This window comes from Hemitrygon akajei, chromosome 8 (assembly GCF_048418815.1).
Source record: "Hemitrygon akajei chromosome 8, sHemAka1.3, whole genome shotgun sequence".
Classification (NCBI taxonomy): Eukaryota; Metazoa; Chordata; class Chondrichthyes; order Myliobatiformes; family Dasyatidae; genus Hemitrygon; species Hemitrygon akajei.
This window is the reverse complement of record NC_133131.1, coordinates 73,829,570-73,847,321: the sequence shown is the minus strand read 5'-3', so window position 1 is coordinate 73,847,321 and position 17,752 is coordinate 73,829,570. Positions and strand designations below refer to the sequence as shown.

Below are 17,752 nucleotides of genomic sequence, written 5' to 3'. Positions count from 1 at the left end.
ACCTGTCAACATGCAGACCCAAGGAGATTATTTCCGTGCTGTCTGATTATATAACATCTAACCGGTTTTTACTTTTGTGGCTTCCATGGGCTTTGCACCTTTCAGTTCAACAAAACAGATACAACTTTTCACTAAATAAAATCAAACAGTTTAAAGATACATCAAATATTACACCGCAATCTTAAAGGCATGCCCTCACTCAATATACTGTGACGCTCTGGGGAGGGGCGTTGTCGACAGCCGCCCCTGCATTTCTAACGACCTGTCATGTTTATTGTTCTTGTGTTAAAATGCTTTTGTGGGATTATGGTGGGAAGTTCCAGTTCATTTGTTACATTTTAGCTTGGGTTATACAGTTATTTACTTGTGTATTTGTGGGTCACCCTGACTATAGCCAGGGCGTGAGATGGTCACCTGCTCCGTCTGTTGAGACTAGTTGGGTTCACGCTCTGGGTCCCAGTGCCCGGTCAGATTCGTCTGGGGATCTAAGATGGAGCGGGTCAGGTGGGCCACCATGCACAAGTCCCTGGACAATAGTGGCTAAAACGTTCCCAATATCGCCCTCACCCTGATGGCCGGCTTGTGGGCACCAAGTACCACTATGTGTCCAGGATCTACTTGTCACCCTAACTACGAAGGATGGGTCTGGCCCCACTCCCGCACAACGCCCCAGTCAGCTGGTCGTTGCCGCCATACCTGTCCTTCGAGGAAAAGTTCTTCCAGGTCAACGCCTTTGACCACAGGGCCATCAGGCAGCGGTCGGTACGTAATGTCCTGCAGGAGAAGGATGAGATGGACACAGTGGGGTGGTTCCCTGAGCAGACTGTCCAGTTCATCTGGCAAAATGCCTCATCGCCAGACCTCACCAACAGGCACCAAGACCTCGCCTGGCTGGCGGTGAGAGGGGCCCTCCCAGTCCGATCCCTCCTGTACGCCCAGAACGTCATCTCCACACCCCTCTGCCCATGGGAGGACTGCAGTGAGGAGGAGTCGGTGACCCACCTCTTTGCACACTGTGGGTTCGCGGAGAAGGTGTGGAGGAGGATGGAAGGGACAGTGTCGAGGTTCATCCCCAGCAGCTGCGTAACAGAGGACTCTCTGATCTACGGGCTGTTCCCGGGGACGCACACCAAGACCAACATCCGGTGCTGCTGGCAAATCATCAACTCGGTGAAAAACGCTCTTTGGTCGGCCCGAAACTTGATGGTCTACCAGCACACGGAGATGTCCATGGGGGAATGCTGCCGACTGGCACATTCTCGGCTGCAGGAGTACGTGCTGAGGGACGCACTCAAACTCGGTGCAGCCACCGCAAGGGCCCGGTGGGGAAGGACCACAGTCTAGGGTTCTCCTCCCGCGGGAGTGGGAGGGGTCGGGTGGCGGGGAGTTTACCGCTCAACAGTGGTGTTTAAAGATGAACCAACATAGGGCCACCTGAGTGGCTGAACGTGTGGAAATGTCTGTAAAGGATTGAGAGTCATCGAATGTTTATTGTAAATAATTTTAATTTTGAATAAAGTATATTTTGTTAATAAAAATAATATAGTTGTTGAGTTAAAAGAACTTCATCTGTCATTATGGATAAGAAACTTGCTACAATACATATACTGTAACTTTTAAGAAGTATTTACTTGTTAATGTTTACATCCACCAACCCCCCCCCTCCCCCCAAATTTCACAAAACGTCTAGGATTAAAAGATCACAAACAAGATGCAGATGTTGAAAGTCCAAGTAACACTCACAACATGCTGGGGGAGCATGCCCGGCAGCATCTATGTCGGCGTTTCAGACCCAATTTCGACTCTACACTCTTACCCGCAGATGCTGCCCGGCTTGCTGAGTTCCTCCAGCATTTTGTGAGAGTTAAAAGGCGAGACGTTCCCACACGTTCCGATCTACAACCATCTCGGTAACTGTAGCAATTCAAGTCTCACCTTGAGAATAACCCAGTTTTTACTTATATAAAACTGACATTCGTTTCACACTGAGTCTTGCGGGGAAATTCGTTTTGTACATATTTTAAACTAAAAATTAACGTCCCACTTTCAGGAGGTCAACTCTAATACTTTTTGGAAGCAATAACTTCAAGAGATGCTTTCACGCCTGTCCCAAAATTTATTTAAACGAAACCTGGCACATTTTTACCCACGTAAACGTAACGCCTGGCAGATTTATTCCTTCCGTAGCAATTAATATTTGTAAAAATAATCAGAAGTTATCGAAACGGCGAACAGAATGAGTCAGTGGGCTGTGCAGTGGCCAGAGCTAGTGTATGTGATAAAGTGTCTTTAATTTTTAAGATTGCAATATTGATGACCCTCTAAACTGACGCAGCCGGAATCGAGAGGAACAACACGATTCAGCGGCTCGAACGTCATCTAAGTGAGCGGAAACTCCGCATTGCTGCCGCGCATTTTCCTTTGCTGAAAGAGACGCCAGTCCTGCTGAAAGATCTCTGTGCAGCTTCCACCTGGGGCATCCTGAACGAAAACAGAAAACGCCGCGGCAGGAAGGCCAACGCTGACTCCTTTCCAGTGGCGCTGGCCGGCCGTGCTGGACCCTTCCAGTCCTTTAATTTTCATTTGGTTTACAGTCTGACTCCGTCATCTACGGTATTTCTCTTCCGTTTACCGCTTCGGCAGGGCGGCGGGGAGGCTGGGCTAAGGATACGATTTTAGAGCGGCAGGCAGGGCTGGGTTGATGCGGTCATCTCCCCACCCCAAGCCGCCGCCGCAGTACCGGTAGGTTGGTTCAGTGTATAGTCAACTCCTCGACCCGATCCGTTGCGGGACTTCGGCGACCCCGGCAGAGGCGCCCTTACCAACAAGATCTTCTTCGCTGGGAGAATGCGACGCGGAAACACGTAGTAGATATCAGGTTGGGTCACAATACCTCTTGCCTACACTCATGAAGCCTGGTGCAACTATACAGCCCCCTCCCCTCCCAGTCTCCGGGGACAGAAGGCTCGGGAGTCCACCTCGATCGGGGCCCTTGGTAAACACGAGGAAGTCTGCAGACGCTAGAAATCGAAAGCAACGCACACAAAATGCTAGAAGGAACTCAGGGCAGGCAGCATCGAGAAAAGAGCCCGACTTCTCCCCTTCCTTCCCAGTCCTGAATAAGGTTCTTGACCCTTAACGTCGTTTCCATAGATGTTGCCTGGCCTGCTGAGTTCCTCCAGCATTGTGTGTGTGTGTATTGGACCGTTGTAAACTGCGCGGCATTTTTAAACTGTCCCTCTGACGTTAATTCCAAACGCGATCTGGCAGGTTTTCTGCCCCTCCCTACAGCGCATTTTCTGCTAGCGGCTGGTCTGTGAGAGTTATGGTTCATTTGCTGGGCACGCCCCCTTTTAAAGTTGTCCAAGTGTTCTCATTGAGTTTGGGGTCGGGAGCGGGGGGATGGGAACAGGCATTAAAAAATTGCAGGAATAGATCGATGGAATGGCCTTATCTGAAACCTTGTTTAAATTTAAATGTGTGTTTTGTTATTATAAAAGGTTCTTCTTAAGGAAAATGAATTTTTAAGTTTTAATAGGTTCCCTGATAAAAGATCCTGGCTCCAATTTTTTCATCTGTTATTTGTTTCAAATCGTGCCCTTCCGTGTTCCTGCTCTGTCCCCATCATCAGGGTCCTGCTGCATTCTCCTTCCCAGAGCCAGCCCGAGCCCGCTGTGAAAGATCTTGGTGCCTATGATTTCATAAGATCAATTTGTGGCAGGTATTCTTTGCCCTAGCAACACACACAAAATGCTGGTGGAATGCAGCAGACCAGGCAGCATCTCTTGAGAGAAGCACAGTCAACGTTTCCGGCCGAGATCCTTTGTCAGGACCTTTCAGTTAATCCTGACAAAGGGTCTCAGCCCAAAACGTCGACAGTGCTTCTTCCTGTAGATGCTGCCTGGCCTGCTGCGTTCCACCAGCATTTTGTGTGTGTTGTTTGAATTTCCAGCATCTGTAGATTTCCTCGTGTTTGATTTTTAAATTCTTTGCCCTACCTGAGTTTCAAAACACTCAGCTTTAGCTTTTCAGTGATCACATTTTCTCTGCAGCACCGCAAAGCAACCAAAGTTATCCACTAAATTGAGCAAAGAAAGGTGTTATTTGTCTGTCCAAAATGCCTAGATCAGTAGCTTGACTTGTAATAAAGTTTTGTGTAGGAGTTTGTAAGAATGTTTTTTAAGTCTTTCCCATATTGGATGAGGATATACATAGAACATAGAATAGTACAGCTTTGTGGAAGGTTTCAATAATATCCCACAGTTGTTTGCAAAGCATTTAAGCACATTAGCATAGTGGTTATCACAATGCTTTACAGTACCGGCGACCCGGGTTCACAGCCTGTCGCTGTCTGTAAGGAGTTTATTCATTTGCCCTGTGACCTCATGGGTTTTCTCCGGGTGCTTCAGTTTCCTACCACAGTCCAAAAACTTACCGGTTGGTAGGTTAATCGGTCAGTGTAAATTGTCCCATGATTAGGCTAAGTGAAATTAAGGGTTGTTGGGTGATGCGGCTCGAGGGACTGTGTCTCAATTTTTAAAATAAATAAGTATATATATATATATATATATATATATACACCATGTGCTAACGGGGTTTGCAGGAATATAATAATTGAAATTTGACAGGTTAGCAAAGCAAAGTTAATGAAAAAAAACTAAAGAAATACATGTTCATTTAGAGTTCTTTAGCCAGAGGTTGGTGAATCTGTGGAATTCGTTGCCACAGACAGTCGTGGAGGACAAGTCATTGGGTGCATTTAAAGCAGAGGTTGATAGATTCTTGATTAGTAAGGGCATCAAGAGAGAATGCAGGAGATTGGGATAATCTATCAGTCAAGCTTGGTTGAATGGTGGGACAGGCTGGATGTCTTCTGATCTTTTCTTTATGAAGTGGGGAGGGGAGGGAAGTTTGAGCACCTAAAGGCCAGTGCTGGAGTATACTGCGTCTCAGCCCTTCCAGTAGCAGTAGATAATCAGGCAGGAGGAGAATTTTGTAGTTAAATAAACACTCCTGTTATCTTCAGCAGGTAGGGTGACCGAAAGGATGGATTGTACTGAGAAAGCACCAAAGCACAATGTGAGTATGCGAATGTAATCATAATCTGCCTAAAAATACGCTCCATTTTACTTTATTAAGGAATCAAAAGAAGTTCATCATAATGTAAGACTAATGATATAATGCCAAGACTTTAGTGCTTCTCCAGTTCTAACCCATCAACCTTTGCTTTGGGCATATCTTCAGCAGTTGCTCACACCCTGAACTTCCTGGAAATTCCCTTAAATTTTTTTAAAGGGTCCTTAAGCCCATCTCTGACCAAATTATTATTGTCTATCATAATAGCCATAAGACATAGGAGCAGAATTAGGCCATTTGGCCCATCAAGTCTGCTCTGGCATTCAGTAATGGCTGATTTGTTATCTTTCTCAATCCCATTCTCCCACCTTCTCCCTGTAACCTTCTGATTGTCTGACTAATCCAGAACCTCTCAACCCTCTGCTTTAGACGTACCCAAAGGCTTGGCCTCCACATCCATCTGTGGCAATGAATTCCACAGACTCACCATCCCCTGACTAAAATATTCAACATCTATATTCTAAATGGATGTCCCTCTGCCCTCTGGTCCTAGATTCACCCACCATAGGAAACATCCTTCCTACATCCACTCTATCTAGCCCTTTCAACATTTGATAGCTTTCAATGAGGTACTCACCCCCCCAATTCTTCTGAACTCCAGCGACTACAGGCCAGGAGCCATCATACATTCCTGATATGTTAACCCTTTCACTCCTGGACCATTCTCATGAACCTCTCCTTGACCCTCTCCAATGTCAGTACATCCTTTCTTAGATAAAGGGCCTAAAATTGCTCTCAGTACTCCAGGTAGGGCTTTCCCAAGTGCATTCCAACCAATGCCTTATAAAGTGCCGGTATTATTTCCCTGCTTATAGGTTTAAGTCCTCTTGAAATGAACGCTCACATGCTTTTGCCTCCTTGTGTCAGGTGGACAGCACCGGAACAGGTCTTTGGTCCAGTAAGTCCTTGCCAATTATCGAGCAGTCACTTACACCATCCTGTGGGTGCCATGTTAACCCTAGTTAGTGCAATGCTCTTACAGCTCAGAGCATCGGAGCTGAGTGTTCAGTTCTGGCCTCATCTGTAAGGAACCTGTATGTCCTCCCCACGGAGTGCATGGAATGCTAAGGTTTCCTCCCACTGTCCAAAGACGTACTGGGTACATTAATTGGTCATTGTAAATTCATCCATGATTAGGTTGGAGTTAAATCGGTGTTGTCAGGTGCTTGCTGGGTCAGCAGGACTCAGAGGGCCGGAAGGGCCTACTCTGTGCTGTATTGCTAAATAAATATTTTTAAAATACACTACTCTCATTTTATTGTATGCACTTTAAAATCAACTCCCCCCTGGATCTTAGGTTGGTCAGTTACTCTTTCAGCAAGCATGTCTTTGGGATGTCAGAGGAAACTGGAGAGTATCTGTGCAGTCACTGAAGGTAAACCTCCACATAGACAAGCACCAAGAGTCAGATTCAGAACTGAACCTGGGCTGTGAGACAGCGCTGTAGCAGCTGCATCATTGTGACGTGTCTCCATCTGTTTTGGTGCAAAATTCATAAATGCTCCTGTAAAGAATCCAACATTTATGTTAACAAATCTTTAATTGGAAAATGTTGCTTAAACTTGGCGATTCGAAACACCTTTTGGGTTGTTGATGTTGGGAATTGACCTTTTAGCCAACCTGCAAATTACTTTGCATGGTGGGGTGGAGATGCGTCTCTACCGAAGGAGGTGTAAGGTGCTCCTTCCCTCCGCTAGCCTGCAGGCCACCCTTGGCCAAGGTGTAGCATCTGCTTAGCCCCCCAATCAGAGTCATGTGAAGCCACAGAGAAGGTGGTGGATGGCCATACAAGCAGTTGGTGTGTATCACAAGTCCTGGTTATGCTACCACTAATGCCAGGCAGACAATCTCTGAAGAGCGTTGATAATGGTTGCGGTCCCCCTGTCTTGTAAAGAGAATGCCCAAAAGAAGGCACTTCTGTAGAAAAATTTGCCAAGAACAATTAGTGTCATGGAAAGACCATGATCACCCATGTCATACGACATGGCACACGATGATTATGCAAATTAGGTATGCTTTCGATGGTGAAAATAACTATATAAATGGTGAATTCTGGTGGAATAAGATACTGGGCCAGCTGTTAAACTGCTGTAACTAATTTTCTTTGCCATCATAGGGCTTTGCTATCTCGTACGTGACTGGTGATCTGTTCCAATGTCCAGCAGAAGAATCACTGGCACACTGCATCAGTGAGGACTGCCGTATGGGAGCAGGGATAGCAGTTACATTCAGAAAAAAGTTTCAATCCGTCGCCGAGCTACGGAGCCAGAGTAAGAGATTGTTTACTGTTCGAAAGTTCATCTTGGTTTGACACTAAAGCTTAAACCAAATATTCTTGTGACTGATGAAAAAAATATTTGGTTAAGTTCTTTCATTGTTGGCCTGTGCTCTATTCTCCTGTTTGTGTATGTGGACGTCAAGGGAAACATTTTATATTAGATTAAAATCTGTTTTTTAAAAGAAAAGGTTTCACAGATTTACAGATTATGGAGTATTGTACTAAAGGTCCCTTTTCAGAATTGCTTGCTCAGTATTTATTCAGGGTTAGTGGTAGTTCTTCATCTGATTATTGTCACGTATTTGTACAAATTTTTATAATAAAATTGCCATTGACCCTGCTTCTGTGAGTAATGATAAATCCTTTAGATAAAGGGAATAGGGGAAAAAGGGCTTATTCTATAGGGCTGAGACTAGAGTAGTCAGTACAATATTGTTGCCATCCCCAAAGAATCAGAATCAGGTTTATTATGTTATGATCCCAGCACCCTTCTTTGTGAGAATCGCAAGAGCCCTAGTGAAGGGGGGGTCAATGACCCAAGAGAAGAGAAAGATACGTGCGGTGTCCCTCGTTTCACGGCAAGGCAAAAGCTGGCGACTGTGGTCATTGTCTCGTGGAGACACCTTTGTGAATTGGGAACTGTACTACATGTATACCCTCGGGGCAACGTGGGTGGAGAGATGGAGAGAGATTGCATCATCCCAACCTGATTGACATCTGAGACCCCGTGAGCTCAGATAAAAGAGGGGTTGTAAAGACGGCCCCCCAGACGTACCAGAAGACACGCTAGAAATCCTGTGACAGTGTTTAACAGCGACAGCCGGTGGGGGGGTTCGTGTGCATCTTTTCCTTGCCTGGGATTGGCGACCTCACCACGAAATAACGGCTTTAGCTACAGGAGAGGCCACGAGTGAACGGCCACCCCCCAATGAGACTCCGACGGATCGAACTCCTAAAGGTTGAAAAAAACCCGCCGGGTAACTGTTTCATTCAATCTCCATCTCTCTCTCTAACAAAAGTGCACCACTGCGACCCCCCAAAAGACGGCAGCTGGTGGAACTACAGTGACCGCAAGAGACTTTCAGATATACAGCGGACAATATATACATTACCCCTAGACAACAATAGAGTTTATTTCTTATTGATTATTACTATACCTGCGCTTTAGATTGAGTATTGACAACGTATGTTATCTAAATGTTTGTATTAACCTTACTTTTGTGCCCCTTTATAAATAAAAACGTTTAAAAATGGTACCATCAGACTTCAGCGGACCTCTCTATCTTTGCCGGTAAGTGATCCAGTTACGGGATACGTAACAATTATCACTGGCATGTCTGGTGAAATTTGTTAACTTAGCAGCAGTTTCCAATGAGTGGACAGTCACAAGGCTGCCGGACTGTACGGCATCCCAGGACAGATACTCAAGATGTGCGCGGCACAACTGGCAGGTGTGTTTACAGTCATTTTTAATCTCTCCCTCTCCCAGTGTAGAGTGCTCTCCTGCTTCAAAGCATCCAACATTGTCCCTGTACCTAAAAAGACCAAGGTAACATGTCTGAACGACTGGCGTCCTGTCGCACTCACCTCAATAATAAGCAAATGCTTTGAGAGGCTGGTCAAGGATTACATCTGCAGCTTGCTACCACCCACACTGGACCCCAACAATTCACCTACTGACGCAACTGATTGACACAGACGCAATAGCCACTGCTCTACATATCATCCTTGTATATCTGGAGGAGAGGGATACTATTGTGAGAATGCTGTTCTTGGACTACAGTTTGGCATTCAACATGATAATTCCCTCCAAGCTCGATAAGAAGCTCAGAGACCTCGGCCTTCACCCTGCCTTGTGCAGCTGGATCCTGGGTTTCCTGTCAGACTGCTGGCAGGTGGTAAGAGTGGATTCCCTCACCTCTGCCCCTCTAACCCTCAACACAGGAGCCCCTCAGGGCTGTGTCCTAAGCCCCCTCCTTTACTCTCTCTATACCCATGACTGTGTCGTCACCTACAGCTTCAATATGTTAATTAAATTTGCTGACAATACAAATTATAACGAGACAGCCTACAGAGAAGAAGTCATCACCCTGACACAGTGGTGTCAAGAAAACAACCTCTCCCTCAATGTTGCAAAAACAAAGGAGCTGGTTGTGGACTACAGGAGGAACGGAAACAGGCTAACCCCTATTGACATCAATGGATCTGGGGTTGAGAGAGTGAACAGCTTTAAGTTCCTCGGCATAAACATCACCTAGGATCTCATGTGGTCTGTACATACCAGCTGTGTGATTAAAAAAAGGCCCAACAATGCCTCTTCCACCTCAGATGGTTGAAGAAGTTTGATATGGCTCCCCAAATTCTAAGAATTTTCTATAGGGGCACAATTGAGAGCATCCTGACTGGCTGCATCACTGCCTGGTATGGGAACTGTACTTCCCTCAATCGCAGGACTCTGCAGAGAGTGGTGCGGACAGCCCAGCACATCCGTAAATGTGAACTTCCCACTATTCAGGACATTTACAAAGACAGGTGTGTAAAAAGGGCCCGAAGGATCATTGGGGACCCGAGTTACCCCAACTACAAACTGTTCCAGATGCTACCATCCGGGAAATGATACCGCAGCATAAAGGCCAGGACCAACACTCCAGGACAGCTTCTTCCAACAGGCCATCAGACGGATTAATTCACACTAATACAACTGTATTTCTATGTTATATTGACTGTCCTGTTGTACATACTATTTATTACAAATTACTCTAAATTGCACTTTGCACATTTAGATGGAGACGTAATGTGTAGATAGTTACTTCTAATGTATATGAAAGATATAAGTAATAAAGTCAATTCAAAATTCAATTCATTCAAAAATTCAGATCAATACCATACATAATATAGAAGAAAATAAATAAATCAATTATAGTATATGTATGTCGGTGATTAAAAATTATGCAAAAACAGAAATAATATATATTGAAAAAGTGAGGTAGTGTCCAACGGTTCAATATCCATTTAGGAATCAGATGTCAGAGGGGTAGAGGCTGTTCCTGAGTCGTTGAGTGTGTGCGTTCAAGCTTCTGTACGTCCTACCTGATGGTAACAGTGAGAAATTTGCATGCCCTGGGTGCTGGAGGTCCTTAATAAAGGATGTTGCCTTTCTGAGACACCGCTCCTTGAAGATGTCCTGGGTACTTTGTATGCTAGTACCCAAGATGGAGCTGGCTAAATTTGCGACCCTCTGCAGCTTCTTTTGGTCTTATGCAGTAACACCCTCACCCCCCCCCCCCCCCCCCCCCATAGCAGATGTGATGCAGCCTGTCAGAATGCTCTCCACGGTACATCTATAGAAGTTTTTAAGTGTATTTGTTGACATACCAAATCTTTTCAAACTCCCAATGAAGTATAGTCGCTGTCTTGCCACCTTTGTAGCTGCGTTAGTATGTTGGGACCAGGTTAGATCCTCAGAGATCTTGACACCCAGGAACTTGAAACTGCTCACTCTCTCCACTTCTGATCCCTCTATGAGGATTGGTATGTGTTCCTTTATCTTACCCTTCCTAAGTCGACAATCAGCTCTTTTGTCTTTCTGACGTTGAGTGCCAGGTTGTTGCTGAGACACTACTCCACTAGCTGGTATAGCTATGAAGGGTCAGTTGCTAAAGTACAGCAAATATTTGCCATACAGGGCCCAGGATTGAGAGCCTTTTGACGGGTGCCTCTTGAGTGTCCTTTCTGAAGCCTCTTAAAGGGCACAAGAGTGGATGTAGGATGTTCCACCTAGCTGGGTAGTCCTGAGGGGGATAATTAGTCTTGGGTGGGGCATTTTCGAGACTCGATGAGGAATTTCTTCACTCAGAGAGAGGGAAACTGTTGATTGTCTCTTCCTATTGGCAGAATAAGCTCTGTGAATGTTTTCAAAAATAGTATCAATCTGGTTTTTGGATGTTAGAGGAATTGAAGGATGTGGAGATGAGTATTAAAATAATGTGTGGTAGAAGATCAGCCATTATATTGAGTGGCTGAGGGGACTAAAAGCCATTCCTGTTGTACGCTATCCTTAAATGACGGTGGAAGGTGTAAATGGCCTATCTCTACTACTACTCTTATTATTTTATGACTGAAACTCTTACATCTCATGGTCGGTTTTTTATCTTGGCCACCTTTTTCGAGTCAGGTGAGTAGGGCACAAGGGTGTAATAAGAGGTTGTTTTCTGTGTTGGTAGGTTTCACATGAGGAATGGTGAAACTGACCAGGCCCGTACTTTAGAATGAGAGGAAATTCCAGATGGGGTTGGATGTAGAGTTGATATTTCTACTTCTTAGGGTGTCAGATTCAGACAGCAAGGAAGTAGCCAAATACATGTGTTTTTTTTCCCCCCCAAATCTTGGAATTGACTACCAAAGAAGTCTATGAAGGCCTAGTCCATCATTTGAGATTTATCAGCACCAGATTTTCCAATATTATGGAGTTGGTGCAGGAAAGTAGTGCTGAGCCATCACGTTGTCGAATGGTAGACTTGGCAAAAAGGACCAAGTTGGTCTAATTCTGCTTTTTCTTGTGTTCTTGATAAACCCGTTACTAAAATTACCAACTTTTCTTTGCTTCACAGAGAAGAAATCTGGAGAAGTGGCAGTGCTGAAGAGAAACCGAAGATACATTTACTATCTGGTAATTCAAGCACTAGAATTTCTCACTATATGAAGTATTTTTAAAATGCAGAATATTAAAAAAAAATTAGACTGAAAAAAGTCTATAGTCCAAGTCCACATCCAAAACACAGAAAACCTGGGCAACACACTCTGGCCACAGTGGGTGGCTCTCCCCTGTCCGGTAGCAGAGTGACCAAAAGACGGGCAGCCAATACTCGCCCTCTGCACCAGACTCAATGTTTCAATCTCTCTTGTCACTTTAATTGGCGCACAATGGAAACCTTGATCAGTGAAATGGAGTTGGACATGGGCTCGCGCCCTATCCTGCAGCCTGCCCGCCATCAGGTTCACTCATGTTGCCCCTGCCTCCCAGAATTTTTCAAGGCAATAAATTGTTTTGCACAAGATCAGACATATAATAATAGCATTGTTTTCTGGTTTGACAAAATTCCAAAATGCGTCTCTATCATTTGCTTATGACTAAACTCAAGTGACTGAAGCTCCCTGGTTGACGGTAACATTTCAGTGTTTGGTAATGAAACATTTGTGATGTGATTGTCTTTAAATAACAAATCTTAGCTTTAATGTTCACTTAGTGCCAATTTACATTTGGTATATTTTTGTGCCAATTTCAATCTGGTATAACAGGCTTCATTTGGGCTTGTCCCAGTATATTATATAAGCAATTTTAATGTCACAGTATTCTGTATTTTTATTTTTTTTCCTGTCATGGTGTGGACAATAAAACCCACACAGATTGTGTTTTTGAAACATTTCCTTTTCCATATCCTTGTAAGACGAGTCATTCAGCCTACCTGTTTTAAGCCAATTCACAGCAGTCCCATTTCCTTTGGGCACCAATTTACTTTGTAATTGATTTGTCAGTTTTTCAATTCTATCTTTCATTTGTATATAAGGAGCATCTTCTAGTAGTGGCCAGTTAAACTATGATGTGGGAGAAAATGGGAGGACCTGGAAAAGCCCATGCTGTCGCTGTGATTTAGTGGATAAATACAGGTCTGCAAGGGAAACATCTGAGATTTCCAAAGGAAGTAGGAAAAGAAATTTGATGCCAAATGATTTGGTTCAACCATGGTGCCAGAGGGTTATAAGACTGCAAATTTTACACCTTTGTTTAAAAATAGCTGTCGGAGTAACGGACTAAATAGGCAGTCATTCAAAGTTTGGATCTGTGTAGTTTTTTTTTAACGTAGTTCAGTCTAGTTTTTGTACTGTGTCATGTAACACCATGGTCCTGAGAAATGTTGTCTCATTTTTACGATGTACTGTACCAGCAGTTATGGTCGAAATGACAATAACAGTGACTTGACTTGGAATTCAGAGTTAATTTGTTTAGGCAACTGACTTGATTGCTTTTTTTTGGCTAAAGTAACATCCTGTGAATGTGGTTCATTAACTTTCAAAAGGAGTTTGATAGTGTCATAGACACACAAGGGATTCTGCAGGTACTACAAATCCAGACAACACAGAAAATGCTGGAGTAACTCGGCAGATCAGGCAGTCTCTAAGGAGAGGAATAATCGGTCAGTGTTTTCAGTCGACACCCTGAAGGTTGGCATTGACTGTTGTGGTCTGATCTGCTGAGTTCCTCCAGCATGATAGCGTCAGATTATGGGCTTGTCATTAAGAGAAACATTTCCCATTGGCAGAAGGGAGTCAGCAAACAAGACAAAAGGAACTAGCACAGGAACCAAAAGTGATATGAAAGTATTTTGTAGAGCAAGTAATCAGTGTGTGGAATGCACTATAAGGGGAATAAGTGGGTAGCATTGGTCATTTTTCCCCAAAATTCAGCTGCCTAGTTTCTGGGGAGTTGAGGGATGGCTTTGGAGAAGCTAGCTGGATTTCTCTGTCTAATTAGACTAGGCTTTGGTGTTGTGATCTTTCTGCGATTAGCCTTGCTGCAGAAATTCTATAGGCTCAACCATCAAACTAGAGCTTTATCAGTGACTTTCCTGCCCATCATTAGATCAGATGTAGAAAGAGTATTAATTCCACAATGTTCAATTGCATTTCCATTTCTAATATTGCTATCCGTTGTCTCTGTGAAAGATAATCAAGATTCAGTTCATATGTGTGATCAAGTAGTAACATCACTTGCCATTCAAAGCATTGCCACCCTGAAGTCCCCTATCAATGCCTCAGAGCCCTGACCCAAAGCAAATGCCACAAATGCTGTGTAGAGGCTGAATATCATGTGGTCAGTGACTCAAGTACCGCCCCAAAGCCTTCCCTTGACCTAGAAGGCACAACTTAAGGACATTGTGGAATACTCTCCTCTTGCCAGAATGAGTGACTTTACCTGCCTGGATGAGAATCTCTCCGTCCGAGGTGAAAGTGAACAGCAGCTGTTGTTATTAAAACAGTACCTTCCTCCACTGATGCACACGCTGGCTGTGATACGTATGGTGTTACTCACCAACACCGTTCCGATGCACTTCCAACGCTTCCTTCCATCGCCAAGAAGAACAAGGATGCCTGCGAAAGTTGATCTTCATTTCTGATTTGAGAATTCAGAGTTCGAGAGAATTGTTTTAAGATATCCAAAGTTAGAATATGCTTCAGCACTCAAATTGATTATTGTTATTACATTTCCAAACTATTTATATACTATTTAATTGAGAGAGTGCCTTGCCTTTATCTTGAACAAATAACCACTTTAATGTTTCACTCTTTATTAATCAAAGAGTAATTGGTTAATATTAAGTGGGATTATTATTGCACAGATTACTAAAAAGAGAGCCTTCCAAAAGCCAACTTATGAAAGTCTACAGAGCAGCTTGGAGGCCATGAAGAGACACTGTATCAATCATCAAGTCACCCGCATCTCAATGCCCAGGTAATAGAACACCCTGGTCTAGGTAACTGAGCAAAATATTAATGGGGGTGGGGCAGAAATATAATGCAAGCTGGGTGTTGCATGTTAATGCAAAATTGTTATGTACAAACGCGAGATTTTTTTTTAAATGCTCAGCTATCTAAAGGCAGGATCTTTGTTGCAGTGTTTGAAAGTGTGGGGTTGTATTGACTTTTTTTACATAGACTGTATCATTTGAAGCCGAAAATCACTGGCATGGACTACTTTCTTTCTTTACAGGATTGGATGTGGATTGGACAAACTCAGCTGGAATAAAGTTGCTGAGAGAATTCATCATGTCTTTCAGAGCACTGATATTGCTATCACTGTGTACTCGCTGGACTCTGTGGCCTGGCCCTTTCAGTGGAAACATGCTCAGAGGGGCAACTCTAGATTGCCGTCAAAAACCAAAATTGCCAAGTAGTTTGTGATTGAACCTGGTTAGTATGTTCATCTAAAAGTGGGAATAGTTTCTGAGTAAGAAATACAAACAACAGGGTTTTGATTAAATGAAACCCTGTTGTTTGTATTTCTTACATTCTGTGGGAATTTCAGAATGCTGCTATTCAGATAAAATCATTTCAGATTGGATTCTGTTTTTAAAGAGTTACTAATATTGTTAGGGAATGAATGTTGAGAGTTTCCTAGATTTCATATTATAGAAAGTGAACATGGACGTTTAACAAAGGAGAAAATGTGAAGTTTGCCCTTTTGCTCCTGTTGACAGGGAGAGGCAACACAGACTTGAAGGCACAACCTGAAAGTGGACTGGAACCAAGAAACCTGGAGGTTCATTTGTGTAGATCTTTGATTATATTAAGAATAGATGGTAAAGTGTAAGGATCTTGGATGTCATGTATAAAGTACAACACTAGGAATGTTGTGTTGAATGTTTTATAAAGTATGCATACTGTTCTGGTCATCACACTTAAGAAACTGAAGCCTTTGTATGCTGATCAGATTTGTGAAGGTGCTTCCAGGAGTAGAGCTACAAATTTGGTTGGAGAATCTGGGGTTGTTTCAGTAAAAAGGTTAGTTTGGAATGTGAGGTAGAACTTTGTTTAGCAAGAGCTGATAGCTTGCTCCTATAAACATGGGCATTCAAAGATTTCCAAAGGAAATTGGAATAGCACTTGAAGGAAATCAGCTTATAAACATGTGTGGGAAAACAGGTAATGTGATTGGCTGAATGAGTGAACAGAGAGCTGATGTTGACTTGATGCGCTGAAGTAATAATTCCAAGACCCAATGACTATTTTACATCCTGCTGATGAGGTGGGAAACATTTGATTATAAACTAGTTGTTGTATCATGGGGAGCTTTAACAAAATATTGTGCTGAAAATGAAAACATTTGAGATCAAAAGCAAAATGCGAGATATATTCAGCAGGCCAGGCAACAGCTACAGAGACAAACCGTTGAGGCGACTACCTTTCATCAGAATGGGAGTAGTGGAATCTTGGAATGGATATTCTATAAAAAGGAAGGGGGGAAGCGGGTGAGGGGGGGCGTGGAGGAAGCTAGAAAGTGATAGGTGGAGCCAGGAGGGTGTGGGGTGTGTTTGAATTAAGAAACTGGGAGGTGATAGGTGGAAAAGGCAAAGGGCTAGTGGAGGAATCTGATAGGAGAGGAGAGCGAACTGAGAGAGAAAGGGAAGGAGAGGGGTCCAGGGGAAAGTGATAGGTGAAGAGAAGGGGTGAAAGGGAAACCAGAATAGGGAATTGAAGAACGGGGAGGGGAGCTTAGAAAAATCAATATTCATACCATCAGTTTGGAGGCTAGCCACATGGAAAATGAGGTTATGCTCCTCCAACCTGAGAATAGCCTCTTCTTGGCAGTAGAGGAGGCCATGGACTTGAACGTGGACTGTTTTCTACACAAGAGAGAAAGTTCAAAAATCCAAGTTGCAAAGGGACTTAGGGAAGGGCCGCGATAGAGTAGATGCAAAGAGGATGTTTCCTAAGATGAGGGAGTCTAGTACCAGGGGGCACAGCCTCAAAACAGACAGACATATGTTTAGAATGGAGATGAGGAATTTCTTTAGCCAGAGGGTGGTGAATCTGTGGAATTTGTTGCCACAGGTGGCTGCCCAATCATTGACTATATTTAAGATGGAGGTTGATGTGTTCCTAATAAGTAAGCGTGTTAAAGGTTACGGGGAGAAGGCAGGAGAATTGGGAGGGAAATGGATCAGCCATGGTCAAATCATGCAGCAGACTAAATGGCTGAGTGGTCTAATTCTGCTCCGACGTCTTATGGTCTTGTGTCAAAATGGAGATTGGAATTAAAATGGTTGGCCACTGGGAAATCATGTTTTTAGCAGATGGAGCGAAGGTACTCGACAAAGCAGTCCCCCAATCTACGTCGGGTCTCATCAATGTAGCGAAAGCCAGATCGGGAGCACTGGACACAATGGACAACCCCGGAAGATTCACAGGTAACATGTTGCCTACCTGGAAGGACTGTATGGGGACCTGATTGGAGGAAAAGCAGCCGATGTATCACTTTCGCTTGCAGGGATAAGTTCCTGCAGAGAGATCAGTGGGGAGGCAAGAATGGACAAGGCATCACAGAGAGAGTAATCTCTGAAATAATTTGGTTTAAAAACAAATTATAATATGGGCTGCTTCAATTTGTGTCTTTTTGAACAGTATAAGATTAGGTGTATATGCAGGTATTGAACTGACACCATTGCTGATGGGACAGCTGTACTTTATTAGGAGTTTGAAGAGATTTGACACGTCAACAAGTACACACAAAAACTTCTATAGTTGCACCGTGGACAGCATTCTGACAGGCTGCATCACTGT

General features: G+C 43.8%; 1 protein-coding gene across 4 annotated transcripts; it reads left to right on the top strand.

Annotated features, from left to right (window-relative positions):
- Positions 1–2,285: 2,285 nt before the first annotated feature.
- LOC140731990 (ADP-ribose glycohydrolase OARD1-like) lies at positions 2,286–15,820 on the top strand. Of its 4 annotated transcripts, none has more exons than XM_073054048.1 (7): positions 2,286–2,613; positions 5,030–5,079; positions 7,253–7,406; positions 12,025–12,083; positions 14,812–14,924; positions 15,183–15,382; positions 15,670–15,820. In XM_073054048.1, the coding sequence occupies exons 2-6, from the start codon at positions 5,047–5,049 to the stop codon at positions 15,364–15,366; spliced, it is 543 nt and encodes a 180-aa protein (XP_072910149.1). In that variant the 5' UTR covers positions 2,286–2,613; positions 5,030–5,046; the 3' UTR covers positions 15,367–15,382; positions 15,670–15,820. The 4 variants fall into 4 exon arrangements, with proteins under 4 accessions (XP_072910149.1, XP_072910148.1, XP_072910151.1 ...); XM_073054047.1 differs by having other exon boundaries at positions 5,027–5,079; XM_073054050.1 differs by lacking the exon at positions 2,286–2,613 and adding an exon at positions 2,626–2,867 and having other exon boundaries at positions 5,027–5,079.
- Positions 15,821–17,752: the final 1,932 nt, after the last annotated feature.

Coding starts and splice junctions, on each gene's coding strand:
- LOC140731990 (XM_073054048.1), top strand. CDS start 5,047: ATGGATTGTACTGAGAAAGCACCAAAGCACAAT. Junction 7,407..12,024: donor CGCCGAGCTACGGAGCCAGA/GTAAGAGATTGT, acceptor TTTGCTTCACAG/AGAAGAAATCTGGAGAAGTG. Junction 12,084..14,811: donor GAAGATACATTTACTATCTG/GTAATTCAAGCA, acceptor ATTATTGCACAG/ATTACTAAAAAGAGAGCCTT.